This window comes from Triturus cristatus, chromosome 11, assembly GCF_964204655.1.
Source record: "Triturus cristatus chromosome 11, aTriCri1.1, whole genome shotgun sequence".
NCBI lineage: Eukaryota > Metazoa > Chordata > Amphibia > Caudata > Salamandridae > Triturus > Triturus cristatus.
This window is the reverse complement of record NC_140594.1, coordinates 433,521,442-433,546,643: the sequence shown is the minus strand read 5'-3', so window position 1 is coordinate 433,546,643 and position 25,202 is coordinate 433,521,442. Positions and strand designations below refer to the sequence as shown.

Sequence of the window (25,202 nt, the reverse complement as noted above, 5' to 3'; positions counted from 1 at the left end):
TCCAGACTAAAACTTAGATTCAGTCCAGATATCTACTGTGCAACATGAGCTGGTTAACACTCATCTGGGTGTCTTCAAAAGCAAGTTCCGAAGCACCAACTCCAATAATGACACACCATTAACAGGAGACCTCCTTGCTCCTTCTCCCAGACTGAAACTAAGCCAATTAACAGCAGATAAATCCCAAGTAGCTGCTCTTGCATGTGGGAGGAGTAGTTGGACTACCTGGTATGGAAAGTACTTATCCTAACCACCAGGAAGATGTAGTCAAGATATAGCTGGCTAAGGCAGGCATGGAGCTCCAACTCATGGAAGGACCTTACCCTGGCCCAACCAGGTTCTGCAGCCTAGCTGGACTGGACCAAATCTAAAGCAAGATCAACACCTGCATTAGGACAGGTCCCAAACATCCTATAGACACTAAAGGACTGCTCCAGCTGTTGAACCTGCCCTACCTCTCAAGAAGCAGTTTCTTGGTCCATGGTTTCTACAGTCCATTAGTGTGCACTGGTGACCCTATGATGGACTGAGAGTCTAGCATAAAGAAGGCTGCCACACCACTATGATTTCGTAGATTCACTGTGTTTCAATGTCTGCGGAACAGTAGGGTTTCATTTCTTATCTAGCATGCAACTAATCTTGGTGGGAATCATCCCGTCTAGTAGGTGCCCTCAGCCTAGTCACTCAGATTTGTGGACTTTATTAAAAACATTAGCTACAGCCAACCACTTCCAAGATATATCTTTAAATATTTTGAATACCTTTTTGAGATAAAAGACAAGACACATTTAGTTTTGTGAGGCTCGACAATAATTTGGAGACCATAACACGGATAAACCCCTGTTACAGTCCACTAAGATACTGGATACTACATTATTGGGAAATGTCATCCAGATTTTTAACCAGGAGTTGCCCTTTCAGTAGATTTTGTATCCACAGTTAACTTTTGGAGTATGGATCTTTGAAAATTGGCACAGATACCACAGTATTTTCTCAGACCCACCAGAGTATCCTTCAGTAGCCCAACATTATGGATGAAACTAAAGCAAAAGAGAGATGTATTATATCCACTTCATTTCAACTCCACATCTACCTACGTTGAAGACATATATCATCAAGTTACTTTGAAGTATAAATAAGATTAATATAAGTAATCTTACCAACTTGACCTTACCTTGATGATGGTAGTTGATATTCTGTAGATGATAGTTTTAGAGGATGATAATAAAACTTGATACTTAGGTAGTACACTAAAACCTCTCACCTATTCAATATTCAATATTTAGGTCCCTTAGCTGTGCAAGTCTCTAGGTTCCATGAACATATTTATTCTATGCCAATTGTGAAGAAATGAAAAGTTCACGTCTCCCATCACGTACAAACTGCTCTTTTCAGATACATTTTCAGATGTTTACACCTCATTGGTCATGGGATTACTTATATGTACTTTAGATAAATGTAAAATTTCAGTCGCATTTTATTTTCGTCAGTAGAGTATTTACTACAGTGAACCTGCAACCTCAAAGAAGCTAAATATGCTATCCTATTTTCTCCCTTTATTGGTGTCATTGCTTTGGATAGGATCGGTGATGTCATAAAAAGTGTCTTCACTTGGAGAAACTAGTTGATGTGGCTAAGTGAAAGTTTTTAAATTAATAATATGAAGATCAAAGTAAGAGTGACTTGAAGCACTTTACTATGATAGCGCCCTCAGGACATTGTCTTGCCTGAACAAGTAATCAAATACGTCTATCAAAATAAGGAATTTTAGGTTTTTTCGAAAGAACAGGTGCATTTTCCATATGAATGTCTACAGAGAATGTGTTCCTTGTTCCGGGACCATAGATTGGAAATCAGCTGACACTTTTTGAACTCCACTATTCAGTGAGGATGTATAGTAGCGTTTAGGGCTTTGAGTGTGAGTTTGATTCTCTGGTGTTTAGGGGATCTTTCTTTTATGGTGTGATTGGGGAGGTTTTTCAATTGAAGGGTAGTTTTTGACCAAACACTGTTGTTTGGAAGTTGAAGCCCCAGTACTTTGCTTCTCAACTACTAGCTTTGGCTTGGGCCATTTAGGAAATTTATAGGTGAGGAGGATGGATTGAATGGCTAAACAGAGGGAGCTGACTTAGTCAATATGGGTTTTGTTGAACATAGAGACTAATACTCGTTGGTCTGTTAAGGGAGGGAGAATTTATTAGAAGGAGACATAATATGCAGAGGGGATATAGTTATGGGCAGTGGTGATTATTCATCCAATGTTGGCATTAGTGTACAGAGTGAAATGTCTTGACCTTTGTCTTACTTTCTTGAAGTGGATTTATGTTCTTGTAGGAGTGGTAGAGGTACCACCATGAGGAGGTTAATGGAGGAGATACTGTTGAGCGACGTTTAATCTCTTTATAAAGGGTTCAAAGCAGCATGTGCCCTTAAGAAGAGGTATGCTCTTAACAGTCACTGCCTCCAGCATATTGTTTAACTTATGTTTCAGTTCTTCCTCTCTTGTCAACACTCATTTTCTACATTGACTTGTCTTAATGCATGTGGTGTTTCTGCAGACAGTGGACATTGATGCATTGCAGAAAGTGGCCTACTTGAAGACCGAAGATGGCTTGAACTCTAGGGTTACTGTTTTGGACTACAACTTGGTAAGCAGTTTTATGTAAACTATTTGTGTGTACAATTTTTATCTTTGGTTCTTCTGTTCTTTTCTTACGGAAAAGTTGACTTCATACTGATTCTCAGGTGGTTAGAATGACTAAATTTGATTGAAGACTAGAAAGGCCAATATTTTGTACTCAGTTTCATTGAATCACATGAACTACATGTCTTTGAAGGATGGTTGGAACTTGCAAAGTTACTATAAATAGGGTGCAGTTTACCTTCTCCTCCCTAGCCCCAGCCCTAATTTATTTAAAGACTCCCTACCATTTGTTTTAAAACCCGCATCTCTGGAACATTCATTGTAACATTCTGTTTTTGTGTGTGTTTTTTAAAAAATTGTAAACACATATGGTAATTACATTCCCAAGAAAAGCAAAACAACAATTTTATTCCAGTCAGATGCAAGAAACTGTCAAAAAGAAAGAATCACACTAAAATTACTATTTGTGAAAATACTACAATACACCAGAGGTCTTTGGAGGGTATACTACTTGATTCTTATGAAATCTTGAATATTTCTAAACAAAAAGTAGAAGATAACTGTATCAAAATATCCAACTTTACGTTCTCTATAAAGTCTCTTTACATAATCACCAAATGCATGGTTCAGTGAGGTTGGCCTTTAAGTAGAAAGTGCAAGGCAGACCAGTGATTTTAGTGCATCTATGCTTGGCCGTAAAGAAAATGAAGACAGCTCTGCACCTGCCTAGCCCAGTTAGCCAACTGGAGCTGAGGAGACACTTGCATTTTAAGCAACCCAGGGTTTGAATGAACACTTTGTGCATCAGGATCATATATATATATATATATATATATATATATATATATATATATATATATATATATATATATATATGCGTCTCATGATAACGCAGCACTCCTCTTGGCAACAATGTTGTTTTATTTCATTTCAAGTCGTAATCCTTCCTATGCGTTTCGAACCGTAGTTCCTGGTCACGGTAGATTATTACATCGATCGCATGCTTCAATTTATAAAATTGTATTTAATGCCCTCCTGTCACTAATGACCGGCGCGATGAACAGGCATTTATTTAGGATCATAACACATTATCCGTGAAGCATGCTGCTGCAAATTAAAACACTCACAAAGTAAAAACTAATAAAGTTTTGTGACCTTGAAAGAAGACCAAACTACTATACCCACAATGCACCATAATAATGACATACATGTATATAAGTAAAAATTGAAGTAGGACCAATGTAATAATCTACCGTGACCAGGAACTACGGTTCGAAACGCGTAGGAAGGATTACGACTTGAAATGAAATAAAACAACATTGTTGCCAAGAGGAGTGCCGCGTTATCATTACTTTGAGACGGATTTAAGTACGAGACCTGTCCTGATCTCGACGCGAGCACCGACTGTGAGAAGTGCTCCCTCCATACCAGGACGTTTGAGGAATGATATATATATATATACATATATATATATATATATATTTTTTTATCTGGAAATATTTTGTGCACTCAAGTAGCGGACTCTCAATATATACCTCAGTCACAAAATTTAATATACAGATATTTATGTCAGTTGATCACATGAAGGCATAAAGCTGCACCACACTGATCGAATCAGTGCTTTACATGAGCCCAGATTGACTAGCTCAATACTTTGCAGATTTATTGTATGCGCCTCCAGTGGTCTATTTGCCAAAACGATAGTGTGTCGTATGGTGGATATGCTACTGATTAAGGTCTTCCAGCTCCGCCATTCAGTCTTTAAAAGTGAAGAAGAAGTAATTTGATCAGGAACGGTGGCTGATCAACCACCCTATCTAGAGCAACTGATTCAACCCCATGTCTGGCAAAGATTTGCAGCCGAGGAGGAAACCCCTCTTCAATATTGAATGGAAAATTCACTGTCAGAGCTCCAAAACTGACCCTAAACTTTTGCTGATGGCTCAGCGAAGAGCTGAACGAGAACCATTCCAACTGTTAATGTTGTTCACTTTTTTCTGTCTTGATGGAATTTTCCTTTTTTAGTTAAAAAAAATTAGGTTACAGGTGCACAGCGACAATACATAAATAATATTGGAGAGTGGAATGGGGGAACAAGATAGATACCTTCAACCATCCTAGTTCCAAATCCCAACTCGAGAAACCATGGTTTCTGTGACCATTTTTAATTGTACTCATTTACTAATGCTCGGAAGGGTGAAAGTCTAGGTTACTTATCTAGGTGTTAAGATCTTGGATCTGGCAATGAGAGACAGATCTATGCAGCACGCTAAACCTCTGTGCTTAGTTCCTGAGACTGGAGGTAGTTACAGACAGGTTACAAGTTTATCTATCCACCAGGCACAATAATTCCTTTGAAGTCCTACATTGCCAGGAACTAAACCTGTAATTTATATGTGTGATTTCTTCTGAAGCATCTTTCTGAGGGAGACTCGAGCTGGTTACAGAAAACATGTCCACTGTGGACACTGCCATCCCCTTAATTACCCTAATGCCATTGAAAAGTGCTACCCACAGTTAGTCCAACAACTTGCTAGTCCATTTATCCATCCATGCACTTACCAACTCATTCATATATACACGCCCAGTCCTCCAACTTCCATCCATTCACTCACTTATCCATTCACTCATCTGTTCTTCCATGCACTCAGTCAATTACCCAATAACTATTCATGCACTCTTTCATTCATCCATTTATCCAAGTACTGACACATTTTCTTGTTTATTTACCCATCAACATAAACACACACACACATACACGCACACACATACACACACACACATTCGTCAATCAATGAAGAAACACTTGCACTATGTCAGAGTTTGCTACATTCATTAAACGGATCTCTTTTTTACAGCTATTGTAGAATACACATTAAATTTACGCTGTCAAAGTAGACAAACCAAATACAGATTGCAATTTCTCACGTGAACATTTATTAAGCATTTAAGCATTTGTAAGTAGACGACAAAGCTAGTGTAGTGCTTTGAAATATGTGGTTACATCATAGTGATGATCCAAAAATTCTTATTACAAGTGAAGTAGTGATATCTCACTTAGAATAACATGGAAAATAAGCACAAAGGGTACAGAGGGATTTCAGTCTTATATGTATTTTACATTTTATGATAACACATGTTTTGGTACTACCTGCATGGCCCTGAATGTGCTCAGCAATTAAAGAGTTCAGCTATGCAAGATCACTTTATATATAATTATTTTAAATTTATAAAGGATCTGGGAATGTATCATCTGTTGACTTTACAACACTAGAGCAATGCCATGTCGTGTAGGAAACTTTCCACTAACTTATTGAACCCAGTGCAGAAACACATTCACAATTCACAAACAAATGGTGAAAAATGTATATTCCAGACTTGCAAAGCGGGCAAGGTTGAAATCAGGAGAGAGGTGAAACTATCAAAGTAGCTTTTTTACATTTACATATCTGGACGAGGAGATCTTTCAATGCACAGAAAGTCAATGGGTGATCTGCATCTATTTTATTTCATAGGGAGTGGTTGCGACCCGGCTGCTGTCCAATCAGAACTGCGTTGTGATGATGATGAATAGGGAAGTAGTTCCCACCTTGGAGCAGCTCACAGAGGAGACCCAGGTAAGGTCCTTGGAGGATCAGCTACTTTTCATTTGGATCAGGGGCTGACTAGGACCCAAAAGCAGCCCTTGCAAAAAAATATATAATAGCCCCCTACTGCAGTGAGCAAGTGAGCACGGCGGGCCAGTAAGACCCTCTCAATGGTGCCTTGGGTGGTTCTTCACCCAAAGAAATTAGTGGAAATATTAATGCCACATGGAAATGAAAGACGCGTTCCTATGATTCTCTTATAAACTCTATGAGGGTGAGCATTATATAATGCAGGAAGAGTTGGAACCTATTGACCCTTTGGCTCATTTAAGGTATAAATAGGATAACGAGGAAGCAGCACAGGTCAGTCCTTGTAAACCAGTAACACTAGAAGGACTAAGTGAGGTCATGTGATCAAGCCCCCTCAATAAACCTGCAGAAGATTATGCCATTCCAAAATTAGCTCCATTAGGTGTTATAGGATTTGTTAGATGTGGTTTACTATGAAGTACCCAGAATGTATTTAAATATTCAGTTATTCCGGAATTTTGGTTTTGGACAAACATAAGAGATAAAAAGAACCATACGTCACTCATCCTACAGACATAGTTCTCTTCTCAGTAGCATTTAGCTAACCTTATTACAATATTAGTACTAGATTTGGTGTTTGCTGAGCAGCATGGCACTGGCAGGAAGATCTACTTTTGATCATACTAATCTAATGATGACTCGATTTGACACTGCTGCGACATATAAGACTCCATTAAAGGCCATCTTTCTTGATGTTGAAAAGAAGTTAGATAGAGGAGCATATTTACAAGGGCATTGCGCCACAGGAACGGCGCTTTTAACGAAGTTCTGGTGGCACTATGCCCTGCTTCATATTTACAAAGTGGCATTTTTGGGCTAAATGCCTCTTTGTACATATGGTACCCTTTCACACAGGCGTCTGCGTGAAAGGTGCGTGCAATGGGTGTTGCTGTGGGAGTTTCACCACAGCACTCCTTGCTTTTTGACCCTGCCCCAGGTTTACAGGATATCTAAATCCAAGGCAGTGCCAATAACTAATGCCATGCAAGAGAAGGCATTAGAATGGCGAAATGAGGAGAAATGCTTTTATTTCTTCTAATTTTTGCTTTTTCTACATGTGCTGCATTCTGCAGCACACTAAGAAAGAGCAAAACACCATGAAATATTGCCTGTGTGCAGGAAGGTGTCCATTCCTGCACATAAACAATCATTAAATAATGACGATTTGCTACTTCTATATGGGCTGCATTCTGCAGCACACATAGAGGTAATACATCGCCATTATTGATTGTTTATGTGCAGAAAAAGAACACCTTACTGCACATAAACAATCATTACCTGCAACACAGGCACCCTTGCCTATAGGGCAAGGGTGCCTGTAGGTAATGATTGTTTATGTGCAGGAAGGTGTCCACTAGGCAACTAGCTTTAGTGCCAGCAATAGGGAAAACTCAGTGGTGTACCATATTGTTGTAAATAGAGCGCATCCCTGCGTTTTGGAAATTCCGGAGGGCCTTGCTGCCAAATTTGGCGCAGCTCCGTGCTCCGTCATTTCATTGTGCATATACCCCAGAGTCTTTTGACGTTTCATGAGAAAATCTTTGAAAAGTATGAATTTATGACCAATTGTAAATGCACCATTAAATTGTTTCATTTCAGATGTTATGCAGCGCTGTGCTTGAATTAGTCTCTATCCAAGGCTTTTATGTAAAAGGGAGAACAAGACAGAAATTACCTTTATCTTCGTCCCTCTTCACTCTACATATAGAGTTTTTCTCTGTATTAAGACTCTAAGGCCCATTGTCTATTACAAAGCAGCTGAAATGTGTGTTTATGGGGATAAAATAGTGGTGGTTACAAGCACTCCATATTCCACTATCACTGCATTTGATTCCCCTGCAGAAGACTTTTAGCCCTACCTTGTCCTCTTGCTCTTTTTCAGAAAGCTGAAGAGATGTATTACATTCAAAGTTTTTAAAACCTCAGAGATCCCTGTCTTCCTTACTGAATGCTAAAAAAACTTTCCCAGAGGGCACAGCAGTGCTTCATGGGCAATGAATACTTAAAATCAGTTTTGGACAGCAGAAAGGAGGCTGTGTTCCTACTCATTTCATGTTCAGAAATATCATGGAAGCTGCTGGGAAATTTTAAATACAAAATCTTGAGGAATTCAACAGTCACTCCTGCCTCACTCCTCATCATCGAACATTAAATGAAACACTACCCGAACAACCCATGATTTTCCTCGTAGTCCTGGTTATTTGGGGTGACCCAAGTAAACTCTTAGTATGTTAAGCCTATGACTTGATCTATACCAGAGGAAGGGCAGTACTTAATTTGTGCCGGTGTTTGCCAGCACCTATTTATGAACACCGGCACTTAGTCACGACAGTCCACCATATGATGGGACAGCCTGTGTACTTTGAAGACCACCAAAGTGCTTCAAAGTTCCATGTACTAAAAAACCATAAGGAACTAGTGTGTCTAGTTCATCCTCAGTGTTAGAGAGGCGTGTATTAGTCCAAAATGTCATACTTGTTTCAGTGTGATGGTTAGTAGGTAGCACCCATATTAGCATTTGACAAACCGAGCAGGGGCAGTGGATAGCATGAGCTCCAGTGGCCTCCTGACCAATTATCTGAGTCATGGAACTTCCTTCCTTTTTTGTTTGTTTACAAATTAACAGCTTGGATAGGGTATGGGCAGGAGATTAACAGAGAAACACCAAGAAGAAGATTCTTCGTGGCTTGTTGGACAGTTATTTTAAGACAAGAGAATTTTGAGTTATTTTCTGAAAGTGAAAGGTAATGGGATATGATAGGCCAGGACCAACATGGGCCACAGACAATCCCTGGGTATTTGCATATTGTGAGGCAATTCTGCCGACATCCCTTAGAAGAACTGATGAGTGGCCTGATCAATTAAATCATTGCATTCAGTTTTTGCAGGTCTCATGTGGTGCCTAATGCATCCAACCATGATATGTTTTATCCAAATTTATTTACATTTCTGCACACTTTCATAACGTGATTGCTACCTAAGGCCCGTGGTTTCATAGCTCATGAATAGTAGGGGGAAGAATTACCATAATCAGTGGGACACATTTTGTCAACATCATTGCTGATCTCTACTGCAGATGCATTTACTGCCCAGACTTGATTGCAGTGCCCTCAAAATGATTAGAATGACACTTGCCTTATTTAGTGAATGTGGAAAATTGGGGAGGGAGGTTCTTGCTTGATTAACATGGATTACATGCTATAATTGTTCATTTATTTTCAGAATCCTCCCAGGCCACAGTTGTCCTACTCCCTTATGAATACACCGATGAAAAATGCTGCACTGTTTGGGAGACAAGTAGAACAGTTATGTGCCGGTGTCCCTAGCTACTATGCAGAAGAAACAGAAAGTGAGTGGATTTGACTATTAAATGCTGTAGAAGAAAAAAAGCAGGCTCGATGTGCACACATTTAGCCCTTTGTCAGGGGTTTTCACTGATGATCACAGCAGAAGAATTTGTGAAGAAATCTACAATTGTTTATTGGGGCCTTTGTACTCAGCCCACATTACATTAATATATGAAACATTATCTTGCCAGCATATTTCCTAGCAATAGTATGTGTGAGTAGATCGGAAATACCGGCCCTGTTCTAGTAAAAAATCGAAGGTATGGAAATAACATTTCACTTTACTTTAAAAATATATATAATTCACTGAAAAAAACACAAATGTTAAAGTGATATAGTTATAGTTAGTCACTATAGTTATAGTAAAAATGTTATAGTTAGGCAAGGTAATACGATTTTAGACTGCTTTTAAAAAAACAATCTAGAAATTCAATGAAAAAAACCCATTGAAGTTATAATTAAGTGTTGTAATAATATAAAAACTTACATTTAAAAACAAAAACAAAACATTGAAATTCTCTAGTTATTGTTTACTGAGCGAATTATAATTTGTGCCCCATTGTGCACTGCTTATGACCTCACATATTACATCAATCTTGGCATGTTCCATGACATCATTGATGACTTCACAGATCTCTCTGGGCAGGCCCTGTGTTCAACACCCGATAAATAGCCGATCCGTCCATGGGAGGCCAACTGCCTTTGGACCTCTGTCTAACTTGTTCTTGTGTTTTTGTAATTTTTTGGGCTGTTCTGTGGCTCTCTCACTGAACCAGAGCTGAAGAGCCAACAGTGATACTGTGAGACCACACAAGCTTTATTTGTGGAAATGTGCATGGTCTTGCAGTGTCACAGCACCTGTGGGTGTCCCACAGTACTACACGGGGTGTGGGAGCACAATGTGTCCCGCTCGACCAGCTGCATGAAAGTTTATTATCATTTTTATTTTGCCCCTTGTGAGATCCATCTGAGATCCCTACAATGGCCAGGTGGTCCTTACTTTGCTGTATGTCAATGTATTTGTAAACACAGGACACAGTGTCACAGTACCAGATTCCTGAATTGGTGGCTGCAACATTTCTCTTCATGTTGCAGCCAGCCAATCATATAGCTCGGTCCTGAGGAACTGGTACTGATCATGTGGGACAGAAGGGTCTGACAGGAAGAAACAAAGCAATCTCAGCAAATCAGAACACTGTTAATTAAATTTGTGGGACTCAAAAATGGCTGAATGGATTTACAGCAAATAACAATCAGCACACTTTTCACTCTCTGCCAAATTTGGTGTAATTCAGTTGAGCTGTTTTTTTGCATTGCGTCCTAAAAGTTCCTATAAGAATTAACATTGGGAATAATCCAAAGTTTATGGCTTTATCAGCACCGGGTATATGAAAAACACCAGTTGATAGGGAAGTTTCTTGCTTATACAACTAGAACTAAACAGGAACAACAACAATTAGGGAATTGGTGGAACCTCAGACAGGTACTGTGGTCTTGGAGAAGGATAGGATAGCTAAAATCTTCTTACAGCATTATAACGATTTATATGCGGCAAAATATACAGTCTCAAAGGAGTCTTTATCCTCTTATTTTCATTTGCTAAATCTCCCATAACTAACAACTACACAGACTGAAGAATTAGATACAGATATAACAGCAGCAGAAAGTCAACTTGCCCTCTTTACAATGGCAAGTGGCAAGGCTTCCGACAACAATGGTTATCCAACAGAATTTTATAAAATCTTTATTAAGGAGTTTACACCCTTTTTGGTTGAGCTTTTTAACGCAATAAAAAAAGGAGGAGACATTCCATCTGATTTTAAAGAGTCAACCATAGTTAGCTTTGTCAAGAAAGGAAAGAACCTGAGAGATGTCAATGCATACAGACTGATAAGTTTATTTAATTCCGACTATAAAATCTTAATTAAAGATTGGGCTGGTCATGTGTAGTCCATAGCTCATAATTTAATCCATATGGACCAGAAAGGATTTCTTGTCAATAGAATGATGTCATTGAATACATCGTTTTTAACACAAGCACTTAATTATTTCATAGACTCCGCAGCCATAATGATGCTAGACGCCAAAAAGGGATTTGACCTAGTCAATTGGGATGCCCTTTTTTTTGCCCTTAAGAAGTTTGGTTCCCCTCACAGTTTACTAACATGCTTCACAGAGTATATCAGGGTGCACAGGCAAAGGTCCTTGTAAACTCAAACTTAGCAGGCTTTGGTAAAATAAATAGAGGGACAAGACGGGGATGCCCCCTCTCACCAGTGTTGTTTACCTTTTTATTGAACCTATAGCTGTTAGTATTAGGGCTAACAGGGATGTGGAACCACCAATTTTGGGAAGGTCTAACTTAAAGTTATTTGCGGACGATATAGTGCTATATCTTAAGCCAGAAAGACATAGTATTGAAGAATTATTGGCAGAATTCGATTGTTTTCAAACAATAGGGGGGAGATAAAATCAACCAAAACAAAACAGAAATGCTTGTATATAATGCTTGCCTAGTATATTCCCTCTAAATCTTCAGCAACAGCCATCTAACAACCAACCAATTCGATATCAAGGGGTTAGAGTAACTAACCTATACAAAGAAATTTATAGACTGAATTATGAACCAATGTTGAAAAAATTAAGGAATTATTGGATGGATGGACATTTCTCCCCCTTACATTGATAGGACGCATATCGTTAATTAAGATGTCTATCCTACCCTTGTTGATTTTCCTTTTTTCAAATATCCCGATCAAAATCAATAGGGCATACTTTAAGGAACTGGACACACTTTTTAGGCACTTTATTTGGAATAAAAGGGCTCCTAGAGTCAAATTCCCAATACTTCAGTGGGATATAAGTCAGGGTGGATTGGCTTTACCCACCACGTATTCTTATTATGAAGCAGCCGTTTTGGATAGAACTGTGCAGATTTTGGATGCTCTAGGAACAAGGATGATTTCTTTTTGGAAAAGATGGTGAAGGAGAAGGGGTGTCAGCTGCCGCCTTTTTTAAAGATGGCAAAGCTCTAAAAAAAAACAAGATATAAGATTCTTCAGGAATACTCTACCCAACTGCAAATATTTTATGCCGCAACGGGACAATTTGCGGGCTATTGGTATCTGCAGTATGACGAATGCCAGGTCTTGTGGTTGCAAATCCCTAAAAGTCATTTTAAATATTGGTATATGAATGGATGCAAAGAATTAGAACATTTTATGATAGGAAGCGGTATTATCTCCTGGCAGATTATCGAAGGAAAATTTGGCGATCGTGTCAAGTTATTTTATTTTGGATATCTGCGGATCATACACTTTATGAAAAATTTAAATGTACGAACAAGCTCCATCTCTTTACCAGCAATGATGGCTCTTTTTAAAACAAGAATGAAGGGGATTTGAAATTGGTATATGCTGTTAAGGAGCCAAACGGAATGTCTTTTGATAAATTACTTTTTAGAGAAGATTTCTTTGACAACGCAGTGTACTTTTCAGAAGCGGAATGGCAGATGATCTCAAAACTTGGGAACTCAGCCTTAAGAGCTGCAAACTACAAAAGAATGTCCTTTATAGCTTGGTGGATGGCATACTATATCCCTAGAGCCCTCTCAAAGATGTATTCAGAGGTTTTCGATGTAAGCTGTTTAGGAGCGGAGATTGGCTCCATAACTTTTTCACCTGCCCTGGGATAAAATTATTTTGGGAAAAAGTATTCGATGCCTTAAGAAGGGGGCTAAATATAAAGATAGAATCTGATGTATGTGTGACACTGCTTGGGTTAAGTACTAAAAGGCAATGTCAACTTCTGAGTAAAGACGCTGATGTATTTATAACTATTACGTCTTTAGTTGCACGTTCTTTGATCCTCCAGAACTGGGGAACTAATAAAGGGCCCACTTATCATGAATGGCATAATAAGTTGATCCTAACTCAAATGTTTTTGAAAAAATACACTAGCAGGATCTGGGGTTTTAAAAGATTTACCGCTTCTTGGCATTTTATGACAGAGATCTAGAACTATATGTTAGCTGCTAAATTTCCCATCTTTGCACTTTATCTATAACATATTTAACATTTGCCCTTACACACATCTGCACTTTCTAGAGATATATTTAGGATCAGATGCACTGTTGAAAATATATTGATTAAAAGAATTGTATTTGTTTTTATAATTTACGCATATTTTAATATATCTTCTGACTGATATGTTGGCGTTTTTAAGAAAATATATTTAATGAAAGATTGTTCCATAAATTGAATACTTTATTGTACTTCTTTGTAATTCCAACTCGCTTATTTTCATATATGTATTCTGCTATTTTATAGAAATATCCAGGCAAGCTCTTCGTTTAAACTGAAACAAATATGACTAATCTGATGTATTTTATTCTTTTATCTGGTTAATAAAAAATAAAAAATAAATAGATAATTATGATAGGGAAAACATGTTGTGCTAGCCCCCTTTTTCTCAACCCCTGGTGATGTTTCACTTTGAAACTTATCAGTATGGAGCTGAGGTGGAGAACCTTTTTTGTTTTTTGAAGTTTCATGAATATTTGTCAAAAGATGCCTAAGTTATTAGTAAAACAAAAATGCTCTTCCTATCTAAATTCTGACCTCACTATAACTACACAGTGGTGATGTGATTATGGAATATAACTCAAAAACCTGCCCTCTGTCTGAAACCTTAAAATTAAGCAAGAAACCATAACAAGTTCAGCCTTGAACTGATGATCGAAGCATTAGGCGATTCACAGGGTCTCTATTTTAATACACCAAAATGAGCTAATTACTCAGTCATGTTCAACATTTGTAGTTGCCTACTATTTGCTAGAGCCTAGTAAACCCCTGAAAATTCCTACAAAATATTTCCCAACACCAAAAGTCTCTTTCCTCTAAAAAACATTGAGAAACATCCCTTGCTTTAATATCAAGATGCGCTGTTTTAAAACACCAATTTTCACAAAGTACAGAATGGTACGTGTTAGAGATCGAATTTCTCTTTATCTGCATTCTAGCTATGAGCAATAAGTAGAATATTAAAGTAACCTCTGCATCCATTGACATGCATCCTCAATTCCAAAAATAAAGACTCATTTACTTATCTTTATTCTCCTACCTAGGAGACATTCCAATGCTTTGATCACCTTGCTCTAGAAGATTGATAGAGTTACAAGTCATTAACTTATGACTTAAATGGGCACATGTGGTTTTACATCTGCAATAGCTTTTTGTGACACCCACAATCCTTGTTAGCCTGCATTGGGAAAAATATAGTTGAGAAAAAACAGAAAAATTATGTATTTTTATATTATAGGCATTAAGTAATTTATGCAATACAAAACTTTCAATATATACTCATCCTCTAAAGAGAGGCCTTATTTCCCAACCTCCCTCCCCCCAAAGAATTCATGTATTCCAAACCACCTCATCAGCAGTATGGTGACTACTGTAGGTCCCTGAAATCTCCTTTTAAATCCAGCCTGTGTAGAGCTTCCTCCTACTCTTTAAATCATTTCCTTCCCACCCCATTTGTCTAGATGTTTTTCCACCTTTTTTAATTGGAGCTATTTCAACCATTAGAGGTTAGACACCCCCACCAGTTGCAGTTCTTCAATGGATCTATGCTTTTATTACTCTGACGAAACCGTGCATCAGAAAATCAATAGATGAAACCAGCTGGAAGTAATAGCACAATTATTACGATGTTGGAAGCCAATGGGAAATTCTGTACTTGCTCAGCTGCAAATTAAAATCATATCTTCTTCAGCAGTGCTGACTAATATTATAGTTTTAGGTCGGATTGAGCTCATCCACCCTTCAGCAAAGAGCCGGGAGATTTTTCAATAGTCATTGTGAAGGTTTGAAGAGACAAATACAATTTAAAATGTCAATTTGGGCTTTACTGAAAAAAATGGGATTGAGATAGATAGGGTGGTCCTTTAAAAAGCTGAATTACAGCAGAATTGCATTGTTTATTGGATTTAGGCAGCCAGTCAGAGTCAAGTGAAGTCTATCTCACCTTAGCATCTTGTACAACCCTTTCAAGTAAACATTCGTTGTCAATAGCAATACCAAGTATTTCACAGTCTAAGGAATTCAGTTACAAGTGAGTTATTCAAATGTCTTAAATCACATTTAGATTTATTGACATGGTACCCAGGTAAAGACCCAAGCTCACCTAATAGGTATGAGGCCTTTTGTGTGTGGTTTTATTTTATTGCACAAATGTAGCCTCTTTTGTCGTGGTATTGGGTAAGCACCTTTCAATGAGTGCACCTTTAAAAGAGTGCACAGCATAAAAACATATATAGACAGTCATTGTATCACAGCAAATAAAGTTAAAACAGGTACATAAGAAAATGCATAAAGTGACATGTAAAATAAATAGGTTATTTTCCAGCAACAGACTTATACTTTACTACGAGAATTGTATTCATAAAGTGACTCGTACATAAAAGAGCAGGGGAAATAATATAAAAACTAGGCAGAAAATGGGCCAGACCCATGTTCCATGCTCAGTAACACCTCAGAAAGGCTAAAAACAAATGTAATAATAGATCACCATTAAAACATTACATCCCCACCATAATCCTCAGTCTTACTACAGCTGATATAAATTTATGTAAAGAAATATTTCGTTTGAAACAGTTTTAAAGAAAGTAAGCTGGTCCGCACTTTCCTGATGTTTAAAAACCTGAGTAAAGGAATTAAAAACTGTTTCTTTGGCACGGCATGTAGATTCCAAAAAATGATTTTTTTTTTAATGGATTGCTGTGACCAGGAATCACAGGGACATAGCTCAATGCCTGATTCTCTATAGGTGGCCCTTGGATAAGAGACCAGAAGATGAGTTATATTAAATCTAAACCATAGCAAGTAAACTCTCTGATGGTAATAGGATGGAGAATTGAGGTAGGGCTTCATACAGTCTGTGGTAAGAAACAACTACTCTCTTCTTATTGAGGTCTTGAGATACTCTTCTCCTTCCCCACATAGTGAGACATTATTTTTTTAAAGGCCTTTTGGCCACAGGGGCAATGTCCCGTGGGTTATGAAAACATTCAGGCCAATCAGAGTCAAGGGAAGACTATCACATCTTTAAATAGGGCTTTAGCATCTCCTAAAACCCTTTCAAGTTAACATTCACTGCCAATAGTAACACCAAATATTTAAATGCCTAGGCAATTCAGCCACAAGTGAGTTAATCCACTGCTTTAAATCACAATTAGATGAGATGTATTGACACGAGACCCAGATAAAAACCCAAACTCTCCTAATAGTCCAGAGGCCTCTTCTATGTTGTTTTGGTTGATTGTACAAGTTTAGCCTCTTTTTTTCAGAGTATTGGATAAGCACCTTTTTTAAAAAACAAATATGCATGAAAAGTATTCTGTTCCATAAACCATAAATGCAGGAGCGTTATATTCTACTTATTACCTCGGTTGAAAGATGGAAACGGCATCATGACCCACACAAGCCTTCCCCTCACGTGAGTCATGGCCCCTCTCCACACTCAACATTGGTAATAAATAGCATATTGTGCTTTGCACCTCTCCATATAACTTTTTATAATGCTAGAAATTACCCATTGCTAGCCCATTAACTTTTTAGGGGTAAGTAGCAAAATCTTTTGTTCTGATTCATTTTCCGCGTGAGCAGTTGAAAGGTGCCGAAACATGTTGCCAGTACTGCATGAAAAGGGGGAGTTACACAGACTTTTGTTATTATTGTACTAGGAGTGTCGCTTTGAAAATCACAAATAAAAGGAATGGCTTATGACTTCACACACCTTGGTTTGCTACTTCATAGTGAACTGTCTCCATGAGTAGCTCAGAAGCAGTTGATTACAAGAGCAAAGGTGTGAAATTTTCAGTTGGAATTCCAGCATAAACACAAGTAGAGACAGAGGGAGGTCTTATTGTCAGGTGTGAAACCATTCACAATATGTCTAAACTCACGATATTTAGTGGCACCTATGATGAGGAATATGAAGTGCTATAGAGATGCACTTGGAAATAATAAAAAAAAGAACTTTCGGTGAATTCAATACCCATGTCCAGAGAGTGTCCTTGATGTCCTTGCAGTGTTCTAACAATGGTTTAAGAATATGTGCCAAGTCACAGATGAATGTGTGCTTTATCTTTTTTAAGTTGTTCTCTTCCTTGACCTGCTGTCTTTAAAGCATATGCAGCATTGTGCAAAACAGTTGCACTGTTTGTACATATATGAACTCTTATTCGCCATATGCCCCGAGGTCCTGCTCCGCTCAGTCGTTGAGTGGACATCAGAAGCTCAGCTCCAAAGCAGGAAGTTTCCTGATTGCATGTGAAGGTGGTCGGGGGTTGCACGTGCACAAGCGGCACATGGACGTTAGGTGTGTTTGAGGCATCGATTTAGGAAGGAGATTTTACATGAACTTGGACCTATCCCACCTTCATGAAATGGTCTACGCTATTCTCATCCAAATTTGCACATAAATTCTCCTTCTTCCCACTGTTTCAGTGTAATTTCTTTATGTATTTAATTGCTTTATATAGTGTTACTACTCCAATATGCATTAATGAGGTTTACATAGAGCAATAGTCAAGATCACAGCTACTGGAATTAGGGGATTAGACAACTGCAGTGTTTTCCACCACGTAATTTTGAATTTACCATTTGCCTTCTGCTGCAGAATTTGCACCTTTCATCAATGGAAATTCTAGCACAAATGGATCAAACATTATTAAAAGAAATACTGATCTCATGGTGCAGTAATTCTCCACACTTTGCAATAGTTTCCTGGTCAACTTACATTTGTTCACTAACCACCTGCGGGACTGCCATGTCTTTACCGCTGCTTCTAGACAACAGCCCGTATATAGTACAAATATTTGTATGGCTTCTGAAAGTGTTTCCATGTATGCGTTGACAGTGGTGGTGGGTAAATCCATTTAAGTTTTGGCCAGTTCCGCCAGGCAATACCTAGTTAGAAGTGCAATTTCTCTATTGTAGCTTAATCTAGGTTGTTTGAGGGGTAATAGAATTGTTCACTTGATCAGATTGTGCAAGGGCAGCTCAATGCATGTATGATAGGTACCATGTAGGGCCTCAGAGGTGTGATGCAACTGCCGTAGGGTCCACAAAATGTGGGGCAACCCCAAGTAATTATGGATTTACTGTTGTAAACAGCAGACGAGGGAGAGAGTTGACATTTGTACTTAAGTGCTGTGTTTTTTCTGTTTTTCAGGAACCACATTTTCTGCCCCCTGTGAAACCATCATAACCATCTTGGGTGTCACCATTTGCATGGTTCCAAATGACCTCTGATTACAGATCCAGGAGCGCCCAGTGATGAAGGAAAAAAGCACCTTTTCTTGAGCTTCATTAATGTCACTGTAATAAACTTAAGAGATAACCAGTTCAATTCATTTACAGCTAATTTATATGTCATGTTGTCATTTTTCTCACAAGAATTAATGCCTAGTGTTTATACAAATGAAATACAAATGTAATCAATCAAACATCTTGTACAAGAGGTAGCAACAGAAATAAACATCATTGTCCTTGTGTCAATTCAGTTAGCTTTTGGGCTTCTCTGGCACCCATAATGCTTCTTATGCATTTATTTTTTACTGTGTAACGTTGTATGATTCAATATATGCACTTCATCCTCAAAACATAGTTCAGATTCATATGATTTCAGCATGAAGAGCTGAGTAGTGGCTGTAAATGGTCAGGACTTTTCATTTCAAAATAAAAAAAATTTGAGTCATTTCTTGATCCCACCAGCAAGGATAAACATTATCCTAAAAAACCCCAATGTTTTTACAAACAAAGCATTAGGAATTGTCCCATTACCATGGATGTAACTCTCCAGTGGCCATCTCTAGAATATGCAGTTGCTTCTGTCACAAAGCTCCATATTGTATATGAATGAGGATGTAAGGTGGTCATTGCTTCATTTTTGGCCGTGGTTGCAGGTGACGAGCACCAGCACTCATTTTTGGGGACTCAAACGTATTTTATATCATCAGATTTTAGCACAGAGTAAGAGTGAAGATCAGAAAATGGGAAAGAAGAAAGAAGATAAAGACAGTAAAATAACAGTAAAAAGAGGAAAGCAGAGGTGAAAAAGAACTTGCATGACTGAGATAATAAGATAGGAACTTTAACATGGCGCAAGAAAGAAGCATGAAATGGAATCTAGACCCGGCAACCTTGGTATTCGGCAACCTTGGCATTCAGGAGAGCATATGGTGAGTTCTAAGAAAAACTTTGGTACTCTATACTTATTTTTTTATAAATTAATTACAGGAAAAGACAAAGAAACTCACAAGATTCCAGTGTGTAACGGCAAGGCGGTAGTATATTTTGAATAGTAGGAACTGGCTAATTCCAAATGCTACATCCAAATGGAGCATACAACTTTTAAATTCAAACAGAGCCCTTTGCAGTCAGTGCATGCACATATGAGCTTGTCTGTCAGTGCAAACCTTGAATAGGTCTTTGGTTATCTGGTTTACCGAGAGCCAATAGATTCCTTGACAGGTGATCCCTCTAAAAGGCTGGAGTGTCTGTGGAAGTCAATCACAGGTCAGTCTCATCATACATAAACTTCCATTGAATAGATTAATATATCACGTTTATATAGACCAACAATACCAACCATAGCCTTCGTATTTTAGAAATCGGCAAATTTTGGATGCTTTATATAGCCATATTTCGCTATATGTATGCATCTTATCATACTCAAAATCTGACTCTTTCATGCACATTGAGAAAGCAAAGATATCCTGCTGGCACTCATCCTTACCCATATCCTCCTGATCAATGAGCCACGCTGTCAGGCCCACATGGAGAGTGCAAGGATTTTTCGCCACACTATGTAATTCGTGTGTCAAATTTTGCTTGTTGAAGGAACAATCTAGCTCCCATGGCTAGTGGCAACCTAGGAACTACCCTTCCACCACTGTCTACCACTTAGTTTGCATGAATCCCAGAGCCTGCTGCTGGAACCTCATCTCCTCTCACTCTCTGAACAGCCACGCCAAAGTAGCATTCAAAGAGCCTGATAAAAAGTTTTGCAGACAGGGTTCCTCCATCACAAGCATAACAGATATATCGTCCGTCAAATTACAATTCCATTATATCATATTTGTGATGAAGTATCCCTCTGCCAAATGGGGCCCAAAGTACATATCAAAATGGGGATCCCTGGTTAGCTGAAGCTTGCAGTACAAAAGGGGGTGGTGATGGACGGAGCATCAGAACCAATCAAACACTCACACCCAGTCAACAGATCTGGGTTTGATCCATCACCGTTCTTTAGCCCACTCTGCCACCCCAGTTCAGACATGGCCATATGCAAATCAGTCTGACCCTGTGCCTCATGGGAACAGTCCAGCCCAAACCGCCAAGCCATGCCTTCCCTGGCCTGAAAACAAGCTTCCTAGGACCGGTTTCTGGCATTTCAGCCGTCTTCAGCCAGGCTTGCTTGAATCCAGTGGCAAAGTGAGCAAGGGACTCACGTCTGATCATACCCTGCCAACTTACGGCAAACAAAGCGGTACAAAAGGGGATGGTGATGGACAGAGCATCAGAACCAATCAAACACTCACACCCAGTTAACAGATCTGGGTTTGATCCATCACCGTTCTTTAGCCCAATCTACCACCCCAGTTCAGACATGGGCATATGCAAATCAGTCTTACCCTGTGCCTCATGGGAACAGTCCAGCCCAAATTGCCAAGCCATGCCTTCCCTGGACCGGAAACAAGCTTCCTAAGACCGGTTTCTGGCATTTCAGCCGTCTTCAGCCAGGCTTGCTTGAATCCAGTGGCAAAGTGAGCAAGGGACTCAAGTCTGAGCATACCCTGCCAACTTATGGCGAACAAAGCGGTACAAAAGGGGGTGGTGATGGACGGAGCATCAGAAACAATCAAACACTCACACCCAGTCAACAGATCTGGGTTTAATCCATCACCTTTCTTTAGCCCACTCTGCCACCCCAGTTCAGACATGGCCATATGCAAATCAGTCTGACCCTGTGCCTCATGGGAACAGTCCAGCCCAAATTGCCAAGCCATGCCTTCCCTGGACCGGAAACAAGCTTCCTAAGACCGGTTTCTGGCATTTCAGCCGTCTTCAGCCAGGCTTGCTTGAATCCAATGGCAAAGTGAGCAAGGGACTCACGTCTGAGCATACCCTGCCAACTTATGGTGAACAAAGCGGTACAAAAGGGGGTGGTGATGGACGGAGCATCAGAACCAATCAAACACTCACACCCAGTCAACAGATCTGGGTTTGAACCATCACCGTTCTTTAGCCCACTCTGCCACCCCAGTTCAGACATGGACATATGCAAATCAGTCTGACCCTGTGCCTCATGGGAACAGTCCAGCCCGAATTGCCAAGCCATGCCTTCCCTGGACCGGAAACAAGCTTCCTAGGGCCGGTTTCTGGCATTCCAGCCGTCTTCAGCCAGGCTTGCTTGAATCCAGTAGCAAAGTGAGCAAGGGACTCACGTCTGAGCATACCCTGCCAACTTATGGCGAACAAAGCGGTACAAAAGGGGGTGGTGATGGACGGGCATCAGAACCAATCAAACACTCACACCCAGTCAACAGATGTGGGTTTGATCCATCACCGTTCTTTAGCCCACTCTGCCACCCCAGTTCAGACATGGCCATATGCAAATCAGTCTGACCCTGTGCCTCATGGGAACAGTCCAGCCCAAACCGCCAAGCCATGCCTTCCCTGGCCTGAAAACAAGCTTCCTAGGACCGGTTTCTGGCATTTCAGCCGACTTCAGCCAGGCTTGCTTGAATCCAGTGGCAAAGTGAGCAAGGGACTCACGTCTGATCATACCCTGCCAACTTACGGCAAACAAAGCGGTACAAAAGGGGATGGTGATGGACAGAGCATCAGAACCAATCAAACACTCACACCCAGTTAACAGATCTGGGTTTGATCCATCACCGTTCTTTAGCCCACTCTACCACCCCAGTTCAGACATGGGCATATGCAAATCAGTCTTACCCTGTGCCTCATGGGAACAGTCCAGCCCAAATTGCCAAGCCATGCCTTCCCTGGACCGGAAGCAAGCTTCCTAAGACCAGTTTCTGGCATTTCAGCCGTCTTCAGCCAGGCTTGCTTGAATCCAGTGGCAAAGTGAGCAAGGGACTCAAGTCTGAGCATACCCTGCCAACTTATGGCGAACAAAGCGGTACAAAAGGGGGTGGTGATGGACGGAGCATCAGAAACAATCAAACACTCACACCCAGTCAACAGATCTGGGTTTAATCCATCACCTTTCTTTAGCCCACTCTGCCACCCCAGTTCAGACATGGCCATATGCAAATCAGTCTGACCCTGTGCCTCATGGGAACAGTCCAGCACGAACTGCCAAGCCATGCCTTCCCTGGACCGGAAACAAGCTTCCTAGGACCGGTTTCTGGCATTTCAGCCGTCTTCAGCCAGGCTTGCTTGAATCCAGTGGCAAAGTGAGCAAGGGACTCACGTCTGAGCATACCCTGCCAACTTATGGCGAACAAAGCGGTACAAAAGGGGGTGGTGATGGACGGGCATCAGAACCAATCAAACACTCACACCCAGTCAACAGATGTGGGTTTGATCCATCACCGTTCTTTAGCCCACTCTGCCACCCCAGTTCAGACATGGCCATATGCAAATCAGTCTGACCCTGTGCCTCATGGGAACAGTCCAGCCCGAACCGCCAAGCCATGCCTTCCCTGGCCTGAGAACAAGCTTCCTAGGACCGGTTTCTGGCATTTCAGCCGTCTTCAGCCAGGCTTGCTTGAATCCAGTGGCAAAGTGAGCAAGGGACTCACGTCTATTCATACCCTGCCAACTTATTGCGAACAAAGTGGTACAAAAGGGGGTGGTGATGGACGGAGCATCAGAACCAATCAAACACTCACACCCAGTCAACAGATCTGGGTTTGATCCATCACCGTTCTTTAGCCCACTCTGCCCCCCCAGTTCAGACATGGCCATATGCAAACCAGTCTGACCCTGTGCCTCATGGAAACAGTCCAGCCCGAACTGCCATGCCATGCCTTCAGTGGTCCGGAAACAAGCTTCCTAGGACCGGTTTCTGGCATTTCAGCCGTCTTCAGCCAGGCTTGCTTGAATCCAGTGGCAAAGCGAGCAAGGGGCTCACGTCTGAGCATACCCTGCCAACTTAAGGCGAACAAAGCGGTACAAAAGGGGGTGGTGATGGACGGAGCAACAGAAACAATCAAACACTCACACCCAGTCAACAGATCTGGGTTTGATCCATCACCTTTCTTTAGCCCACTCTGCCACCCCAGTTCAGACATGGCCATATGCAAATCAGTCTGACCCTGTGCCTCATGGGAACAGTCCAGCCCGAACCGCCAAGCCATGCCTTCCCTGGACCGGAAACAAGCTTCCTAGGCCCGGTTTCTGGCATTTCAGCCGTCTTCAGCCAGGCTTGCTTGAATCCAGTGGCAAAGTGAGCAAGGGACTCACGTCTGAGCATACCCTGCCAACTTATGGCGAACAAAGCGGTACAAAAGGGGGTGGTGATGGACGGGCATCAGAACCAATCAAACACTCACACCCAGTCAACAGATGTGGGTTTGATCCATCACCGTTCTTTAGCCCACTCTGCCACCCCAGTTCAGACATGGCCATATGCAAATCAGTCTGATCCTGTGCCTCATGGGAACAGTCCAGCCCGAACCGCCAAGCCATGCCTTCCCTGGCCTGAAAACAAGCTTCCTAGGACCGGTTTCTGGCATTTCAGCCGTCTTCAGCCAGGCTTGCTTGAATCCAGTGGCAAAGTGAGCAAGGGACTCACGTCTGATCATACCCTGCCAACTTATTGCGAACAAAGCGGTACAAAAGGGGGTGGTGATGGACGGAGCATCAGAACCAATCAAACACTCACACCCAGTCAACAGATCTGGGTTTGATCCATCACCGTTCTTTAGCCCACTCTGCCCCCCCAGTTCAGACATGGCCATATGCAAACCAGTCTGACCCTGTGCCTCATGGAAACAGTCCAGCCCGAACTGCCAAGCCATGCCTTCCGTGGACCGGAAACAAGCTTCCTAGGACCGGTTTCTGGCATTTCAGCCGTCTTCAGCCAGGCTTGCTTGCATCCAGTGGCAAAGTGGGCAAGGGACTCACGTCTGAGCATACCCTGCCAACTTATGGCGAACAAAGCGGTACAAAAGGGGGTGGTGATGGACGGAGCATCAGAACCAATCAAACACTCACACCCAGTCAACAGATCTGGGTTTGATCCATCACCGTTCTTTAGCCCACTCTGCCACCCCAGTTCAGACATGGCCATATGCAAATCAGTCTGACCCTGTGCCTCATGGAAACAGTCCAGCCCGAACTGCCAAGCCATGCCTTCCCTGGACCGGAAACATGCTTCCTAGGACCGGTTTTTGGCATTTCAGCCGTATTCAGCCAGGCTTGCTTGAATCCAGTGGCAAAGCGAGCAAGGGACTCACGTCTGAGCATACCCTGCCAACTTATGGCAAACAAAGCG

At 40.8% G+C, this 25,202-nt stretch overlaps 1 protein-coding gene across 2 annotated transcripts in view; it reads left to right on the top strand.

Annotated features, from left to right (window-relative positions):
* LOC146784393 (gastrokine-1-like) overlaps positions 1-19,228 on the top strand; it is a 31,786-nt gene extending 12,558 nt beyond the window's left edge. For both annotated transcript variants that reach the window (XM_085634553.1, XM_085634554.1), the window contains 4 exons: positions 2,559-2,648; positions 6,160-6,261; positions 9,544-9,670; positions 18,903-19,228. In XM_085634553.1, coding sequence (XP_085490679.1) covers positions 2,559-2,648; positions 6,160-6,261; positions 9,544-9,670; positions 18,903-18,982 — 399 coding nt within the window. In that variant the 3' untranslated portion in view covers positions 18,983-19,228. The remainder of the gene's footprint in view (positions 1-2,558; positions 2,649-6,159; positions 6,262-9,543; positions 9,671-18,902) is intronic.
* The last annotated feature ends 5,974 nt before the right edge of the window (positions 19,229-25,202 follow it).